This window comes from Oncorhynchus clarkii, chromosome 31 (genome assembly GCF_045791955.1).
Source record: "Oncorhynchus clarkii lewisi isolate Uvic-CL-2024 chromosome 31, UVic_Ocla_1.0, whole genome shotgun sequence".
Taxonomy (NCBI): Eukaryota; Metazoa; Chordata; class Actinopteri; order Salmoniformes; family Salmonidae; genus Oncorhynchus; species Oncorhynchus clarkii.
Window position 1 is genome coordinate 16300231 of NC_092177.1, and position 19892 is coordinate 16320122.

Below are 19892 nucleotides of genomic sequence, written 5' to 3' on the forward strand. Positions count from 1 at the left end.
GGTTTCAAAGCAGCATGTTACTTGGCATACCTTTCATTCGAACCACAATGTGATTGTTGTCACACTAGAGAACTGAAACAATAGTTTTTGCAATGCCAGCTATACATAAGCCAGAGGAGCTGTCTCAACCTGAGGCTCCTCCAAAAGTGAAAGCATGCACACGGTGTTGTGTAGAAGAATAAACATAAGACTAAACACTCATTTAAGTTGGATTTGAATCCAGCATGCCTCCTGAAAAGTGGCTTGTCCCTGAAGAAGGCTGTCTGTGTTGTGCTAATGTGCTGGTGGAAACTGACAAGCTTGGTTACGCGGTTCAAACTAAGGCAAGCTGTGAGATAGATTGAAACATGTTCAGATGTTTCTTTGTCCTATTTTTTCTACTTTATTCAACATCACTGTCTCTTTCTATTCCAGCCTTAACTTCCTGGGGCATATTGGTCTTACCAGGCTGGTTCTCCAGTGTACCAACCCTGGTGTCTGAGAGATCTACCCTGATCGGGAGGGGATGAGCTGGGCAGAGGAGGACTGGACGGTGGGCCTGCCTGGCCGGGCCTTGCAGAAGGTCAAGGAGCTGCAGGTCCAGCATGAGAGGCTGAACAGAGAGAGACAGCAGAAACAGCTGCAGCTGGACAGCACGCAGACCTCCCTCAACAAACAGACTGTCAAGGTACGAGGCCTATGTTAAGTTAAGGTATTGTGTTCAGTTCACGAGGCAGACAAAGTTGTGATCTGAGTTAGGTGATGATTACTGTAGAGAAAGGATATTGAGCTGTAAAACAACAACAATGCAGTGCTTTGCTCAGCTGGTTTAATACTCTTAACATGCTTTTCCTCTCATGCTGTAGCCTAAACACCTGTTTGTTGTTGCTTTTAGCCAAATGCTATGTTGTTGTCATGCCAAGTCTGTTATGTCTGCGATCCCTGTACAGGGACTAAAATCAGCGGAAATTTCAGAGCGCCAACTGTAGTACTCGATAAAACTCAAACTTTCATTAAAACACACATGCAGGGTACTCAATTAAAGCTACACTTGTTGTGAATCTAGCCAACATGTCAGATTTGTAAAATGCTTTTCGGCGAAAGCATGAGAAGCTATTATCTGATAGCATGCACCCCCTGAAATACCTGAACGAGACGCAAACAAAATAATTAGCGTAGCCGGCGCTACAACAAAACACAGAAATAAAATATAAAACATTCATTACCTTTGACGAGCTTCTTTGTTGGCACTCCTATATGTCCCATAAACATCACAATTGGGTCTTTTTCCCGATTAAATCCGTCAAAGTATACCCAAAATGTTGATTTATGAAGCCCGTCTGATCCAGGAAAAAGCGCCTTTCCAAAACGCAACGTCATTGTATAAAATTACTAAAAGTTGCCTATAAACTTTTACATATCACTTCAAACTACTTTTGTAAACCAACTTTAGGTATTAATAAACGTTAATAATCGAAAAAATTGATCACGGGGCGATCTGTATTCGATAGCAGCAAGTCTTGAAATCATCGTCCATATTTTGCCTTTCATAACTTCCTTCGGTGGACCCCAAGACAGGAAGTGCCTATTCGTCATCACATACTAATAAAATGCCAGTACTGGCGACATCGTGTGGAAGCTGTAGGCATTGTAAACGGGTCTCTATCTATTTTCCCTTGCCGTAGACAATACATTGACTGGCATATGTATTTTTTCTTTTGTGTTTTTTGTGAATAGTTTTCCTCTGGATTTTTACTCCTAAACACGTTCTGTTAAAGCCACAGACATGATTTAACCAGTTTTAGAGACTTCAGAGTGTTTTCTATCCACACATACTAATCATATGCATATACTATATTCCTGCCATGAGTAGCAGGACGTTGAAATGTTGCGCGATTTTTAACAAAAATCTGCGAAAATTCGCAGCATCTTAAACAGGTTTTAAAGCAAGAACAGACTGGCACCTAGACTAGTGTGTACTACTACTATGTCAGGAAGTAAATGGTGTTTTTCTGGTGTATTCTTTAAATTGTTATTTCCTGGTTTCCTGACATTATTGAGCTGATATCTACCCTCTCTCTGTCTGCTCTTCTCCCTTGCCTCTTCTCTCCGTCTGCCACACTCCTTTACCTCTCTCTCTCCTCTCCATCTCTCCTTTCCTTTGTCCTCCTCTCTCCGTCTGCCCGTCTCCTTTACCTCTCTCTCTCCTCTCCATCTCTCCTTTCCTTTCTCCGTCTGCCCGTCTCCTTTACCTCTCTCTCTCCTCTCCATCTCTCCTTTTCTTTCTTCTCCTCTCTCCGTCTGCCCGTCTCCTTTACCTCTCCTCTCTCCTCTCCATCTCTCATTTCCTTTCTCCCCCTCTCTCCGTCTGCCTGTCTCCTTTACCTCTCCTCTCTCCTCTTCTCTCCCCTCTTCTGTCTGCCCATCTGCTCTCTACCTCTCCTCTCTTCTTCAGTATGAGTAGGTGCGCAGGGAGCTGCAGTGTGTACAGAGGGAGTTTACAGGGGGCTCGTGAGGAGGTGCAGGCAGGTGCGTGTGCGCGGGAGCGTCTCTCTCAGGATCTCCAAGTGAAACAGGCCCAGGTGTGATCACTGGAGGGACTCGGCACGAACCCTCACACACACCCTCGAAAAGGAGGTGAAAAGGTGAGTAGCAGCAGCTATGGACATTTGACATGCAACATTTTAATTTACTGGACATTTGACATGCAACATTTTAATTTACTGGACATTTGACATGCAACATTTTAATTTACTGGACATTTGACATGCAACATTTTAATTTACTGGACATTTGACATGCAACATTTTAATTTACTGGACATTTGACATGCAACATTTTAATTTACCGGACATTTGACATGCAACATTTTAATTTACCGGACATTTGACATGCAACATTTTAATTTACTGGACCCATATGCATTGGGTCCAGTAACCTGATTAGGGCTTCCACCAACGGTGCTCTGAATGACAGAAATAAGGTTTATAATATGGTAATTCATATTAACAGAACATGCAAGTCGAGGATGCAATGATGATCTGTCCTTTTTACCGAATTCTGATGTGCACTTTGAACATGTTAGAATAACTGTAGGTGGGAGGCAGGGATACAGAGGCGAGGGGGACAATAATGCAGTACACGTCAGAGTGAGTTCAATACCTAAAATTGAGGCCTTGTCAGTACAACCAGCCACACATGTTCTGACCACACTGTATTCGCTGTCATCGTACCATATGTGTTCCCAGTTCTATAACCCAGTGTTGTAGCTGCACTTGTTTTCATTCCTCTTTTCTCATCCCACCTTTTTCATCCCACCTTCAGCAACAGCTCAAGTTCTCAGACCCTGGCGTCTCGCCCGTGCCCATGTTCCCACAACAACAAGCCAAGGGCACGCCCCACCGGTGTCCGTCCCACCAATCAGACTCCTCCACTCCCGCGGCTGTGTTTCCGTGGGAATGGGACGACCAAAAGCCTTCCACCAGGGGACGACTCGCTCCTCCTCCATCTCCCCCTCTCCCCTCCAGCAATGTCATCAGACGAGGATGCTGGGGGTTGTGGGATGGTGGAGGACCTCGGGAGAGAGACAGACAGTACGTGTCAGTTTGTCACCTTTGTTATCACTTATTGCCAGTTCAGTGGCAACGCAGTTCATGTGTTCTGATGTCAGACTCCACTCCAAGCACCTTGGTTTATCATATACTGTATGTCCCAACATCATATATTTGATACATTCTGATGTCTGGCTTCAAATCTCTCTCTAGTATTTCCAATGATCTGAGGATTTGTTTCCCTTAGTAGGGCAATAATATGGGTTGTATTTGTTTCCATTAGTAGGGCAATAATATATGGGTTGTATTTGTTTCCCTTAGTAGGGCAATAATATGGGTTGTATTTGTTTCCATTAGTAGGGCAATAATAAATGGGTCGTATTTGTTTCCATTAGTAGGGCAATAATAAATGGGTCGTATTTGTTTCCCTTAGTAGGGCAATAATATATGGGTTGTATTTGTTTCCCTTAGTAGGGCAATAATATATGGGTTGCATTTGTTTCCATTAGTAGGGCAATAATATATGGGTTGCATTTGTTTCCCTTAGTAGGGCAATAATATATGGGTTGTATTTGTTTCCCTTAGTAGGGCAATAATATATGGGTTGTATTTGTTTCCGTTAGTAGGGCAATAATATATGGGTTGCATTTGTTTCCATTAGTAGGGCAATAATAAATGGGTCGTATTTGTTTCCCTTAGTAGGGCAATAATATATGGGTTGTATTTGTTTCCCTTAGTAGGGCAATAATATATGGGTCGTATTTGTTTCCCTTAGTAGGGCAATAATATATGGGTTGCATTTGTTTCCCTTAGTAGGGCAATAATAAATGGGTCGTATTTGTTTCCCTTAGTAGGGCAATAATATATGGGTTGTATTTGTTTCCCTTAGTAGGGCAATAATATATGGGTTGCATTTGTTTCCATTAGTAGGGCAATAATAAATGGGTCGTATTTGTTTCCCTTAGTAGGGCAATAATATATGGGTTGTATTTGTTTCCCTTAGTAGGGCAATAATATATGGGTTGTATTTGTTTCCCTTAGTAGGGCAATAATATATGGGTTGCATTTGTTTCCATTAGTAGGGCAATAATAAATGGGTCGTATTTGTTTCCATTAGTAGGGCAATAATATGGGTTGTATTTGTTTCCCTTAGTAGGGCAATAATATATGGGTTGTATTTGTTTCCCTTAGTAGGGCAATAATATGGGTTGTATTTGTTTCCCTTAGTAGGGCAATAATATATGGGTTGTATTTGTTTCCCTTAGTAGGGCAATAATATGGGTTGTATTTGTTTCCCTTAGTAGGGCAATAATAAATGGGTTGTATTTGTTTCCCTTAGTAGGGCAATAATATATGGGTTGTATTTGTTTCCCTTAGTAGGGCAATAATATATGGGTTGCATTTGTTTCCATTAGTAGGGCAATAATAAATGGGTCGTATTTGTTTCCCTTAGTAGGGCAATAATATATGGGTTATACTTAATTGAGGAAAATAAGAACAATCCGAAATTCCTTTTTGATACTGTCGCAAAGCTAACTAAAAAGCAGCATTCCCCAAGAGAGGATGACTTTCACTTTAGCAGTGATAAATTCATGAACTTCTTTGAGGAAAAGATTTTGATTATTAGAAAGCAAATTACGGACTCCTCCTTAAATCTGCGTATTCCTTCAAAGCTCAGTTGTCCTGAGTCTGCACAACTCTGCCAGGACCTAGGATCAAGAGAGACGCTCAAGTGTTTTAGTACTATATCTCTTGACACAATGATGAAAATAATCATGGCCTCTAAACCTTCAAGCTGCATACTGGACCCTATTCCAACTAAACTACTGAAAGAGCTGCTTCCTGTGCTTGGCCCTCCTATGTTGAACATAATAAACGGCTCTCTATCCACCGGATGTGTACCAAACTCACTAAAAGTGGCAGTAATAAAGCCTCTCTTGAAAAAGCCAAACCTTGACCCAGAAAATATAAAAAACTGTCGGCCTATATCGAATCTTCCATTCCTCTCAAAAATTTTAGAAAAGGCTGTTGCGCAACAACTCACTGCCTTCCTGAAGACAAACAATGTATACGAAATGCTTCAGTCTGGTTTTAGACCCCATCATAGCACTGAGACGGCACTTGTGAAGGTGGTAAAGGACATTTTAATGGCATCGGACCGAGGCTCTGCATCTGTCCTCGTGCTCCTAGACCTTAGTGCTGCTTTTGATACCATCGATCACCACATTCTTTTGGAGAGATTGGAAACCCAAATTGGTCTACACGGACAAGTTCTGGCCTGGTTTAGATCTTATCTGTCGGAAAGATATCAGTTTGTCTCTGTGAATGGTTTGTCCTCTGACAAATCAACTGTAAATTTCGGTGTTCCTCAAGGTTCCGTTTTAGGACCACTATTGTTTTCACTATATATTTTACCTCTTGGGGATGTCATTCGAAAACATAATGTTAACTTTCACTGCTATGCGGATGACACACAGCTGTACATTTCAATTAAACATGGTGAAGCCCCAAAATTGCCCTTGCTAGAAGAATGTGTTTCAGACATAAGGAAGTGGATGGCTGCAAACTTTCTACTTTTAAACTCGGACAAAACAGAGATGCTTGTTCTAGGTCCCAAGAAACAAAGAGATCTTCTGTTGAATCTGACAATTAATCTTAATGGTTGTACAGTCGTCTCAAATAAAACTGTGAAGGACCTCGGCGTTACTCTGGACCCTGATCTCTCTTTTGAAGAACATATCAAGACCATTTCAAGGACAGCTTTTTTCCATCTACGTAACATTGCAAAAATCAGAAACTTTCTGTCCAAAAATGATGCAGAAAAATTAATCCATGCTTTTGTCACTTCCAGGTTAGACTACTGCAATGCTCTACTTTCCGGCTACCCGGATAAAGCACTAAATAAACTTCAGTTAGTGCTAAATACGGCTGCTAGAATCCTGACTAGAACCAAAAAATTTGATCATATTACTCCAGTGCTAGCCTCTCTACACTGGCTTCCTGTCAAAGCAAGGGCTGATTTCAAGGTTTTACTGCTAACCTACAAAGCATTACATGGGCTTGCTCCTACCTATCTCTCTGATTTGGTCCTGCCGTACATACCTACACGTACGCTACGGTCACAAGACGCAGGCCTCCTAATTGTCCCTAGAATTTTTAAGCAAACAGCTGGAGGCAGGGCTTTCTCCTATAGAGCTCCATTTTTATGGAACGGTCTGCCTACCCATGTCAGAGACGCAAACTCGGTCTCAACCTTTAAGTCTCTACTGAAGACTCATCTCTTCAGTGGGTCATATGATTGAGTGTAGTCTGGCCCAGGAGTGGGAGGGTGAACGGAAAGGCTCTGGAGCAACGAACCGCCCTTGCTGTCTCTGCCTGGCCGGTTCCCCTCTTTCCACTGGGATTCTCTGCCTCTAACCCTATTACAGGGGCTGAGTCACTGGCTTTACTGGGGCTCTCTCATGCCGTCCCTGGAGGGGGTGCGTCACCTGAGTGGGTTGAGTCACTGATGTGGTCGTCCTGTCTGGGTTGGCGCCCCCCCCCCCCCCCCCCTTGGGTTGTGCCGTGGCGGAGGTCTTTGTGGGCTATACTCAGCCTTGTCTCAGGATGGTAAGTTGGTGGTTGAAGATATCCCTCTAGTGTTGTGGGGGCTGTGCTTTGGCAAAGTGGGTGGGGTTATATCCTTCCTGTTTGGCCCTGTCCGGGGGTGTCCTCGGATGGGGCCACAGTGTCTCCTGACCCCTCCTGTCTCAGCCTCCAGTATTTATGCTGCAGTAGTTTATGTGTCGGGGGGCTGGGGTCAGTTTGTTATATCTGGAGTACTTCTCCTGTCCTATTCGGTGTCCTGTGTGAATCTAAGTGTGCGTTCTCTAATTCTCTCCTTCTCTCTTTCTCTCTCTCGGAGGACCTGAGCCCTAGGACCATGCCCCAGGAATACCTGACATGATGACTCCTTGCTGTCCCCAGTCCACCTGGCTGTGCTGCTGCTCCAGTTTCAACTGACCTGAGCCATAGGACCATGCCCCAGGAATACCTGACATGATGACTCCTTGCTGTCCCCAGTCCACCTGACTGTGCTGCTGCTCCAGTTTCAACTATTCTGCCTTATTATAATTCGACCATGCTGGTCATTTATGAACATTTGAACATCTTGACCATGTTTTGTTATAATCTCCACCCGGCACAGCCAGAAGAGGACTGGCCACCCCACATAGCCTGGTTCCTCTCTAGGTTTCTTCCTAGGTTTTGGCCTTTCTAGGGAGTTTTTCCTAGCCACCGTGCTTCTACACCTGCATTGCTTGCTGTTTGGGGTTTTAGGCTGGGTTTCTGTACAGCACTTTGAGATATCAGCTGATGTACGAAGGGCTATATAAATAAATTTGATTTGATTTGATTTGTTTGTATTTGTTTCCCTTAGTAGGGCAATAATATATGGGTTGTATTTGTTTCCCTTAGTAGGGCAATAATATATGGGTTGCATTTGTTTCCATTAGTAGGGCAATAATAAATGGGTCGTATTTGTTTCCATTAGTAGGGCAATAATATGGGTTGTATTTGTTTCCCTTAGTAGGGCAATAATAAATGGGTTGTATTTGTTTTTTGAGTGCTGGTTTGGAGCAGGAAGGATGCAGTTAAAGTTAAACTAGTAAATACAGCTAGCTTCCTTTTGACAGCAGGAGGGCAGAGGGAGACACAGTCCAATGTTTGCTTTAGGTGAAAGTCATAGAGAGTGTGTTTAGCCTGATGGCCTTGAGATAGCCTTGATGGCCTTGTCTTCCCTGCTGGTCGGCTGACAGCTGGCTGCAGTGATGGGCTTTGTGTCATCCTGTATGGCTCCAGACACATTGAATTACTGGCCTTTCAGTACAGACACTGCGTTCTTCAACAGAGGAGACAAGACTGCTCAAATGTACTGTGAAATTAGCTCCAAATGGATTTTACATGACTTGAAATCCATTGGAATTGTGAAACCCCAAAGTAATTTGAGAAACAGAGCTGATAGTGCATTGACAGTTGACTGACTCCCCTTAGGACATCTGTATGGATTGTCCTACTTTCACAATCACCAACAGTAGCTACAGTGGTGTTGTTGTTTTTGGCCCATCCACCACCACTGTTCAGAGAACAAAATAAACATTGTTTTTACAGCTTATTTTTTTGTTGTTACATGTACAGTCTACACACATTTTATGTACATGGCCCTTTTATTTGTATATATATTTTTTACAGTAGTTACATAGCAAGAATAAAGTAATTTGACATTTTGATATACATTATGTTTTCAGTCATAACTATTGTAGAACATGAGCTTTTAAAGCATCCCCTCAGCTACTCTCAGTCCATCCCACTTATCTCCATAACCCACCCATCAGCTATTCTGTCCATCCCACCTATCTTCATAACCCACCCCTCAGCTATTCTGTCCATCCCACCACCCCCAGGTGGTGAGGGTAGGTAACAACATCTCCACCCCGCTGATCCTCAACACTGGGGCCCCACAAGGGTGCGTTCTGAGCCCTCTCCTGTACTCCCTGTTCACCCACGACTGCGTGGCCATGCACGCCTCCAACTCAATCATCAAGTTTGCGGACGACACTACAGTGGTAGGCTTGATTACCAACAACGACGAGACGGCCTACAGGGAGGAAGTGAGGGCCCTCGGAGTGTGGTGTCAGGAAAATAACCTCACACTCAACGCCAACAAAACAAAGGAGATGATTGTGGACTTCAGGAAACAGCAGAGGGAGCACCCCCCTATCCACATCGATGGGACAGTAGTGGAGAGGGTAGTAAGTTTTAAGTTCCTCGGCGTACACATCACAGACAAACTGAATTGGTCCACCCACACAGACAGCATCGTGAAGAAGGCGCAGCAGCGCCTCTTCAACCTCAGGAGGCTGAAGAAATTTGGCTTGTCACCAAAAGCACTCACAAACTTCTACAGATGCACAATCGAGAGCATCCTGTCGGGCTGTATCACCGCCTGGTACGGCAACTGCTCCGCCCACAACCGTAAGGCTCTCCAGAGGGTAGTGAGGTCTGCACAACGCATCACCGGGGGCAAACTACCTGCCCTCCAGGACACCTACACCACCCGATGTGACAGGAAGGCCATAAAGATCATCAAGGACAACAACCACCCGAGCCACTGCCTGTTCACCCCGCTGTCATCCAGAAGGCGAGGTCAGTATAGGTGCATCAAAGCAGGGACCGAGAGACTGAAAAACAGCTTCTATCTCAAGGCCATCAGACTGTTAAACAGCCACCACTAACATTGAGTGGCTGCTGCCAACACACTGACTCAACTCCAGCCACTTTAATAATGGGAATTGATGGGAATTGATGTAAAATATATCACTAGTCACTTTAAACAATGCTACTTAATATAATGTTTACATACCCTACATTATTCATCTCATATGTATATGTATATACCGTACTCAATACCATCTACTGCATCTTGCCTATGCCGTTCTGTACCATCACTCATTCATATATCTTTATGTACATGTTCTTTATCCCTTTACACTTGTGTGTATAAGGTAGTAGTTTTGGAATTGTTAGGTTAGATTACTCGTTGGTTATTACTGCATTGTCGGAACTAGAAGCACAAGCATTTCGCTACACTCGCATTAACATCTGCTAACCATGTGTATGTGACAAATAAATTTGATTTGATTTGATATCCCCGTAAACGCACCCCTGAGCTACTCTGTCCATCCCACCTATCTCCATAACCCACCCCTCAGCTACTCTGTCCATCCCACCTATCTCCGTAAACCCACCCCTCAGCTACTCTGTCCATCCCATCTATCTCCGTAACCCACCCCTCAGCTACTCTGTCCATCCCACCTATCTCTGTAAACCCACCCCTCAGCTACTCTGTCCATCCCACCTATCTCCGTAAACCCACCCCTCAGCTACTCTGTCCATCCCACCTATCTCCGTAAACCCACCCCTCAGCTACTCTGTCCATCCCACCTATCTCCGTAAACCCACCCCTCACCTACTCTGTCCATCCCACCTATCTCCGTAAACCCACCCCTCAGCTACTCTGTCCATCCCACCTATCTCCGTAAACCCACCCCTCAGCTACTCTGTCCATCCCACCTATCTCCGTAAACCCACCCCTCAGCTACTCTGTCCATCCCACCTATCTCCGTAAACCCACCCCTCAGCTACTCTGTCCATCCCACCTATCTCCATAAACCTGCCCTCTTCTGATTTCCGTGGGACATATTTTTTCCAACTGTGCTGTTTCACATAAATTCTGAACCCGTTTAATCGCATAAGTATCTACAATTTGTAAGTTAAAGATAAATATTTTTACTAATAGTATTATTATATTGTTGATCAATTGACTATTGCTATTTGTAGGGTTCATTTCAAATAAATGTTTTTTTTGTTTGTTGCTTTTCTTGAACCTGTGACCAGAAACAAGCTACATGGGGCAATACCAGTATAAGTCATATATTGATGCTGTCTCTATGGTAGAACATCTGCAGAGCTGAGATAGTTACAGTGGATGGTGAAAGTATTCACCCCCCTTGGCATTTTTCCTATTTTGTTGCCTTACAACCTGTAATTCAAATGGATTTTTGGGGGGGTTGTATCATTTGATTTACACAACATGCCTACCACTTTGAAGATGGAAAATATTTTGGATTGTGAAACAAACAAGAAATAAGACAAAAAAACTAACTTGAGTGCATAACTATTCACCCCCCCAAAGTCAATACTTTGTAGAGCCACCTTTTGCAGCAATTACAGCTGAAAGTCTCTTGGGGTATGTCTCTATAAGCTTGGCACATCTAGCCACTGGGATTTTTGCCCATTCTTCAAGGCAAAACTGCTCCAGCTCCTTCAAGTAGGATGGGTTCCGCTGGTGTACAGCAATCTTTAAGTCATACCACAGATTCTCAACTGGATTGAGGTCTGGGCTTTGACTAGGCCATTCCAAGACATTTAAATGTTCCCCTTAAACCATTCGAGTGTTGCTTTAGCAGTATGCTTAGGGTCATTGTCCTGCTGGAAGGTGGACCTCCGTCCCAGTCTCAAATCTCTGGAAGACTGAAATAGGTTTCCCTCAAGAATTTCCCTGTATTTAGCGCCATCCATCGTTCCTTCAATTCTGACCAGTTTCCCAGTCCCTGCCAATGAAAAACATCTCCACAACATGATGCTGCCACCACCATGCTTCACTGTGTTCACTGTGAGAGGATGTTCTCGGGTTGATGAGAGGTGTTGGGTTTGCACCAGACAGGGTTTTCCTTGATGGGCAAAAAGCTCAATTTTAGCCTCATCTGACCAGAGTACCTTCTTCCGTATGTCTGGGGAGTCTCCCACATGCCTTTTGGCGAACACCAAACATGTTTGCTTATTTTTTTCTGGCCACTCTTCCGTAAAGCCCAGCTCTGTGGAGTATACGGCTTAAGGTGGTCCTATGGACAGATACTCCAATCTCCGCTCTGAAGCCTTGCAGCTCCTTCAGTATTATCTTTGGTCTCTTTGTTGTCTTTCTGATTAATGCCCTCCTTGCCTGGTGTCGTGGAAAATTGCAAGATTATGTTTAATGCTTGTATTACATTATAATAGTTGTTACGTTCGACAGAATAGAGTATTAGGTGTGCGTGTTCCACTGAGGATGGGCCTCTATGAGATAACACGGACAGAGGAGATTTACGATGTCTTTGGGGTGATAAAACCTAAAGAGCATTCCAGATAACATGAGCTAATGGTTCTGTTCTATGCCGTATCAGGGAGAGACGGTTCCCCTTTGGAGTGAGGGGGCCAAACACTGGTCTTTACAATGAGAGCTGTTGACACAGCAGTAACTGTCTGCTGTGTTTTATAGATATCTTTCATACAAATCTTAACCTTTGTGAGCTGTTGACACAGCAGTAACTGTCTGCTATGTTTTATAGATATCTTTCATACAAATCTTAACCTTTGTGAACTGTTGACACAGCAGTAACTGTCTGCTATGTTTTATAGATATCTTTCATACAAATCTTAACCTTTGTGAACTGTTGACACAGCAGTAACTGTCTGCTGTGTTTTATAGATATCTTTCATACAAATCTTAACCTTTGTGAACTGTTGACACAGCAGTAACTGTCTGCTGTGTTTTATAGATATCTTTCATACAAATCTTAACCTTTGTGAACTGTTGACACAGCAGTAACTGTCTGCTGTGTTTTATAGATATCTTTCATACAAATCTTAACCTTTGTGAACTGTTGACACAGCAGTAACTGTCTGCTGTGTTTTATAGATATCTTTCATACAAATCTTAACCTTTGTGAACTGTTGACACAGCAGTAACTGTCTGCTGTGTTTTATAGATATCTTTCATACAAATCTTAACCTTTGTGAACTGTTCTTAAGATCTGTGGTTCGTCATGTAAGTTGAGATGGGTGTATCTTGGCTATTAAAGATCTTTATACTTTTCTGTTGGTACTTTTCAATGGTTTATTAGGGATGACACATCATTGAAAGTCAAAAAGGCTATTGCAAAGCTCTTATAAAAAAAATATGTAGTTTAAGTGTAACTCTGACTGGTGTGTAGTTTGTAACTCTCATTTGGTAAAGCAGAAAAATGCCACGACACTGGTCCATTCATTTTGGTGGGCGGCTCTCTCTTGACAGGTTTGTTGTGGTGCCATTTTCTTTCCATTTTTTTTTTAAATAATGGATTTAATGTTACTCTGTCGATGTTCAAAGTTTCTTATTGTTTTATAACCCAACCCTGATCTGTTGGAGAGCTCCTTGGTCTTCATAGTGCCGCTTTCTTGGTGGTGCCCCTTGCTTAGTGGTGTTGCCGACTCTGGGGCCTTTCAGAACAGGTGTATATTTACTGAGATCATGTGACAGATCATGTGACACTTAGATTGCACACAGGTGGACTTTATTTAACTAATTATGTGACTTCTGAAGGTAATTGGTTGCACCAGATCTAATTTAGGGGCTTCATAGCAAAGGGGGTGAATACATATGCACGCACCACTTATCTGTTTTTTATTTTTTAGAATTTTTTTAAACAAATACATTTTTCCATTTCACTTGACCAATTTGGACTATTTTGTGTATGTCCATAACATGAAATCCAAATAAAAATCTATTTAAATTACAGGTTGTAATTCAACAAAATAGGAAAAATGCCAAGGGGTTTGAATATTTGAATATTTTTGCAAGGTACTGAATATGCCCCATATACATAACATTATGTTTGTGGCAAGAATTTTTGTACAATAGTTTTTTATTTATTTAACTAGGCCAGTCATGTAAGAACAAATTCTTATTTACAATGAAGGCCAAACCCAGACGACGCTGGGCCAATTGTGCGCCACCCTATGGGACTCCCAATCAGGACCAAATGTGTTGCAGCCTGGATTCGAACTGGAGCCCCCAGTTTAAATTGAAAAAAAGTTTTGATTCAAGCGTTGTTTTGCGTATCATTTCATAAACCATGTGCCACGGAATCGGCACATCTCAAATCTCTTCCCAACTATTTTGCAACCTGTATGGGGCAGTGGTCAACATTTTGGCCCTCAAGTAAAACTGATATATATTTTTTATTGAGATGAATGTTTTTTTGTTGACAATGTTGGTGTTTAATAAAGGACAGACAAACAAGTTCTTTATCTTCTTCCACTTGCCTCCTCCATTTTTGCGGTAATGCTGTAATCAGTTGGTTGTGATTTTGGATAGACCAGACAGCTACAGTGCTAATCAATGTGTTAGTCGTTCTGACAATCAATCTAATAGCTATCTGATAAATCAGTCACTTCCCTGTTTACATTCTCAACATATAACAACATCCACAACGTATCTACCATGAATCACTAACACTCTCGCTCAAATACATGTCATTAAATTCAAGACCCTTTTAGAAAGAACTTACCAAAGCAAACAGGGAACATGTTCTCTCCTATCTCTGCTCCCCTCTCTCAATATGATATTAAACATGTATATCTGTCTCTCTCTCTCTCTCTCTCCCCATCTCTCCCAGTGTCCGGGTGTGTAGCCGAGCTGCAGGGGCGTATGCGTGGCCTACAAGGGGAGATGAGTGTGAGTGGTTCAGACAGTCCCAGGATGCTCTAGCCAACGCCAGGAGAGACCTGACCACCAGAGAACAGTCTACAGAGGGCCAAGGACGAACTGAGCCTCGCTCACACGCGCATCTCACAGGGGAGCGATCGGGTATGGATGCACACACACTGTATGAAACACACAGCGGGAGTGACTGCCAAACACAGACACGAGTGTGACGGCAAGGCAGAGGGACACAGCCACATCTATCACACATTCAGTTATACTGTGTGTCTCCTCTCCAGGCCCAGTCGTTGGAGCAGCGTGTGAAGCAGCTGCAGGAGGAACTGAAGTGTCAGAGACAGAACACTGAGAGCAGCCGCCTGCAGCACCAGCAACGCACCAGAGACCTGGACAAGCAACACCGGAGGGTGAGGAGGGGGTGGGTGTGTCTGAGGGTTGCATGCACCCTTCCACTGTGCGTTAGATGATCTGGAGAAGGACAACCAAAGGGTGTGGGTGGGGGGGGGTGTCTCATATCCCCATGTAGCTACACACCCAGGTGTGATGGTGTGTAAGGTGATCTGTAAAAAGTCTAGTGTAAAATCAAGTAAAATTAAAAAATTGTTTACATGCGCACTTACAAGCCTGTTCCCAACAATGCAGAGTTTAAAAAGTAAGACAAATATTTTCAATAAAGACAGTGCATTCAGAGTATTCAGACCCATTCCCCTTTCCCACTTTTTTTTTTATGTTACAGCCTTATTCTAAATGTTTTCCCTCATCAATCTACACACAATACCCCATAATGACAAAGCAAAAACAGGTTTTTAGACAGTTTAGCAAATGTATTAACAATAAAAAACAGAAATGCTTAAGTATTCAGACCCTTTGCTATGAGAATTGAAATTGAGATTGGATACATCCTGTTTTCATTGATCATCCTTGAGATGTTTCTACAACTTGATTGGATTCCACCTGTAGTAAATTAAATTGGTTGAACATGATTTGGAAAGGCACACACCTGTCTATGTAAGGTCCCACAGTTGACAGTGCATGTCAGAGCAAAACCAAGCCATGAGGTCAAAGGAATTGTCTATAGAGCTCTGAGACAGGATGGTGTCGAGGCACAGTTCCAAAACATTTCTGTAGCATTGAAGGTCCCCAAGAACACAGTGTCTTCCATCATTCTTAAATGGAAGAAGTTTGGAACCACCAAGACTCTTCCTAGAGCTGGCCGCCCAGCCAAACTGAGCAATCAGGAGAGAAGCGCCTTGGTCAGGGAGGTGACCAAGAACCCGTGGTCACTCTGACAGAGCTCCAGAGTTCCTCTGTGGAGATGGAAGAACCTTCCAGAAGGACAACCATATCTGCAGCACTCCACCAATCAGGCCTTTATGGTAGAGTGGCCAGACAGAAGCCATTCCTCAGTAAAAGGTACATGACAGCCAGCTTGGAGTTTGCCAAAAGGCATCTAAAGACCTTCAGACCATGAGAAACAAGATTCTCTGGTCTGATGAAACCAAGATTCAACCATTTGGCATGAATGCCAAGTGTCATGTCTTGAGGAAACCTGACACCATCCCTACGCTGAAGCGTAGTGGTGGCAGCATCATGCTGTGGGCATGTTTTTCAGCGGCAGGGACTGGGAGACTAGTTAGGATCGAGGGAAAGATGAACGGAGCAAAGTATAGAGAGATCCTTGATGAAAACCTGCTGGGGCGAAGGTTCACCTTCCAACAGGACAACGACCCTAAGCACACAGCCAAGGCAATGCAGGAGTGGCTTCGGGACAAGTCTCTGAATGACCATCTCTGGAGAGACCTGAAAATAGCTGTGCAGCGACGCTCCCCAACCAACCTGACAGAACTTGAGAGGATCTGCATAGAAGAATGGGAGAAACTCTCCAAATACAGGTGTGCCAAACTTGTTGTGTCATACCCAACAAGACCCGAAGCAGCCAAAGATGCTTCAACAAAGTACTGAGTAAAGGGTCTGAATGCTTATGTAAATGTGATATTTCATTTTTTTCTCTTTAATGAATTTGCTCCAATGTAATAACTTTTTATTTTTATTTTATTTTTTTAAGATGTCATTTTTGGGTATTGTGTGTAGATTGATGATGGGGAAAAAAATATATAATCCATTTTAGAATAAGGCTGTAAAGTTACAAAAAAAACGTGGGAAAAGTCTGGATACTTTCCAAATGCACTGTATCTAATCTAGTTCAATATGATAAGGCATTCACTGTATCTAATCTAGTTCAATATGATAAGGCATTCACTGTATCTAATCTAGTTCAATATGATAAGGCATTCACTGTATCTAATCTAGTTCAATATGATAAGGCATTCACTGTATCTAATCTAGTTCAATATGATAAGGCATTCACTGTATCTAATCTAGTTCAATATGATAAGGCATTCACTGTATCTAATCTAGTTCAATATGATAAGGCATTCACTGTATCTAATCTAGTTCAATATGATAAGGCATTCACTGTATCTAATCTAGTTCAATATGATAAGGCATTCACTGTATCTAATCTAGTTCAATATGATAAGGCATTCACTGTATCTAATCTAGTTCAATATGATAAGGCATTCACTGTATCTAATCTAGTTCAATATGATAAGGCATTCATTGGTTTAATCCCAAATGGCACCCTATTCCCCTTATAGTGCACTACTTTTGACCAGGACCCATAGATGGGGAATAGGATGCCATTTGGGAAGCGTCCATTCTCTTCCTTTCTCTCCAATAGACACTGAACACAATAGAGCTACAGTACATATGGTTTCGCTAGCTGCCTCAAATCAGATTGACATCATGTTTAATTACTGATAAGCTTTTTAATATGCTTTCACGTTGCTTTTAAAGTGGCCACTTTGAGAGTTAAACGTACCAAGCTGGAAGGTCTGTGACTTCAGGGCTTTGTGTTCACAGCATGGAGATTAACAGGGAATAGTTGCTTTAAGACCAGTGCATGCGACAACAATGACAGTACACAAATTGATTAACCTCAAATTGGTTGATCAATTTGTAGGGGATTTCATCTGTTGTTTTTATTCATGGCATGGAAGTGTATCCAAATGTTTGAATGTGTTACCTTATGTAAGCAAAAAAGATTTGATCATGTTTAATATGTATCTGATGGGTTTGATAGTTTCCCCTTCCGTCTCTGCTGTGTAGGTAACTGCATGTGGCGTGGCTGATTCATCAAACGGATGTTTACGACAGGACCTGTCCTTTAGATAGAGAGGGAGATAGAGACCCTGTTTGTTGCTTTCCCGCGTCTACTCCCCTCCCACCCTTCCCTTTTCTCAAGAGTCCATGTTTCAACTTCCTTTTATATGTGATCTTCTCATAGTCCTCCCCGGTCTCCACCTTTTCCTTAGTGAGTACTTCCTTCCTCCATGATGGAGTAATATTCCTGTCTCTCTCCCAGCTGACCCTTCAGAAGCAGGCGTTGGAGAGGGATACAGACGCTTTGAAAGAGAAAGTCAAATGGACTGAGGGTGAACTGAAGGAGAGCCAGAAGAAAGAGGCCCAAACACAAACCAAACTAACGGTATACACATACGAGCTACAGACGGACAGACTCTTGTGTCCTTGGTCTGGACATGTCAATGCATGAACTAGGCTGTGGCCGCATGATGAAGTCACTAAATCATTTAGTACATAGGTTATTGCTATAGAATTGTCTGCTGTTATATAAAGAATAGGTTGGTTAGTAAAAGTTTATGTAGTTGATGTTGCATAGTTATTACATAGTTATTGACTTCATGCATGTGAATATGTGCTGTTTCTCTCCTGTTGCTGTCCTATAGGAGTCACTGTGTGAGAGGGAGGGGCTGAATGTAACACTGGAGCAGAACAGGAGGAGAGAGACAAGACTGGAGGAGGAGGTGAAGAAGCTGGCTGAGGAGCTGGCAGAGGCCCTCAGATGCATCAAAGAACTAGAAGGTGAGGAGGCGGGAGGAAAGAGGACTGTTGTTGATAATGGGTTGTTTATCCTTTATGACTAGAGACGATAGACAGTGCTGTTGTCTGTTCAATGTTAGGAAATTTGAACAGGACGTGTTTGACTTAACAAAAGAGTGACATCATTCCTACACCTGCACAAGCTGTTATTCTTGTTACTGCTGCCACCTATTGACTTTCAGCGGTATTACACCCGGCTATTTGGTTGATTATCCAAATGATTAACATTTTGTTGAATTAACATGGCAGTTTGAATGATAATAAGTCATTTTGTTGATCATTTCTTCTTTCTCTTGTTTGTTTCCCTATTCCTCTTTCCAGACCAGAAGACGGTCCAACCCACTGCTGCTCCAATGGCTCCAGTCCCATTTAGCCCTGCCGGACAGAGCTTTGCCCCGGTCTCACAACCACGACATGGCCACACCACCCCACGCGCACCTTCGGCTCAGACCAACAGACCTGCTAGAGGGGAACAAGCGAGGGAGGAGCGAGAGGAGAGAGGGAACGAGGGACAGAGAGCAAAGTACCCCACAGAGCGAGAGCCTGGCGAGGGCATTGACTCGGAGCACATCACTCCGTTTGGATCCACAGACTCTGACAAAACAAAGAGGGCAGGAGAAAGGGGGAAAGGGGAGGAGAGGAAACGAGAGACAAGACGAGGTAGAGTCGGTAGTAGATGGCTGCATCCCTGGAAAGGATGCTTCCACCAAGGACAAAAACTCACTCAGCACACAGAGCTCTCTTTCTGACACACACCACAGTCCCCACCTCACCAGCTCCGCTGGCTCAGACACAGACTACAAGAGCGAGACCCTGTCCAGCCACTCCAAACCCCGAGCCCAGACCACTAGGGCTGAGGGAGACCTACAGAGGGAGAACAGAGAGCTGCGTTCAGAGTTGCAGGATGTTAAGGATGAGTTACAAAGGAGACTGGAGGATCTGGAGACCCAGCGCAGAGCGGAGGCCGAGGCCAGGACCAGGCTCAAGCAGCTCAGCCGCAAACACGCCTCCCAGGCTGAGACCTCCAGAGAGAAGGAGAAGAGGGGGGAGTTAGAGGAGAGAGCAGAGACGGGGAGGTTGAAGGAGGCACTGGCTGAACTTGAGATAAAGGTCAGGAGAGATGGAGTGGACAGGGAGACGGGGGAGAGAGAGAAGGAGGAAAGAGAGGGAGAGAGAAAAAGAGGAAAGGAAAGAGAGGGAGAGAGAGGACAGGGAGAGGGGGGAGAGGACAGGGAGAGGGGGGAGAGGACAGGGACAGGGGGGAGAGGACAGGGAGAGGGGAGAGAGGACAGGGAGAGGGGGAGAGGACAGGGAGAGGGGGAGAGAGAAAGGAGGAAAGGAAAGAG

At 43.5% G+C, this 19892-nt stretch overlaps 1 protein-coding gene across 1 annotated transcript; it reads left to right on the forward strand.

Annotated features, from left to right (window-relative positions):
• Positions 1-505: 505 nt before the first annotated feature.
• LOC139390824 (trichohyalin-like) lies at positions 506-19383 on the forward strand. Its single transcript, XM_071138223.1, has 7 exons — positions 506-667; positions 3304-3431; positions 14558-14741; positions 14868-14993; positions 18011-18133; positions 18393-18528; positions 18868-19383. Exons 1-7 carry the CDS (start codon positions 506-508, stop codon positions 19293-19295), a joined length of 1287 nt encoding a protein of 428 aa, XP_070994324.1. The 3' UTR covers positions 19296-19383.
• The last annotated feature ends 509 nt before the right edge of the window (positions 19384-19892 follow it).

Bases quoted from the DNA above. Each gene is read 5' to 3' on its own strand.
- LOC139390824 (XM_071138223.1), top strand. From the start codon at position 506: ATGAGCTGGGCAGAGGAGGACTGGACGGTGGGCCTGCCTGGCCGGGCC. The intron at 14,742-14,867 runs GCACACACACTG...TCTCCTCTCCAG, and splicing joins GGGAGCGATCGGGTATGGAT to GCCCAGTCGTTGGAGCAGCG. The intron at 18,134-18,392 runs GTATACACATAC...GCTGTCCTATAG, and splicing joins AAACACAAACCAAACTAACG to GAGTCACTGTGTGAGAGGGA.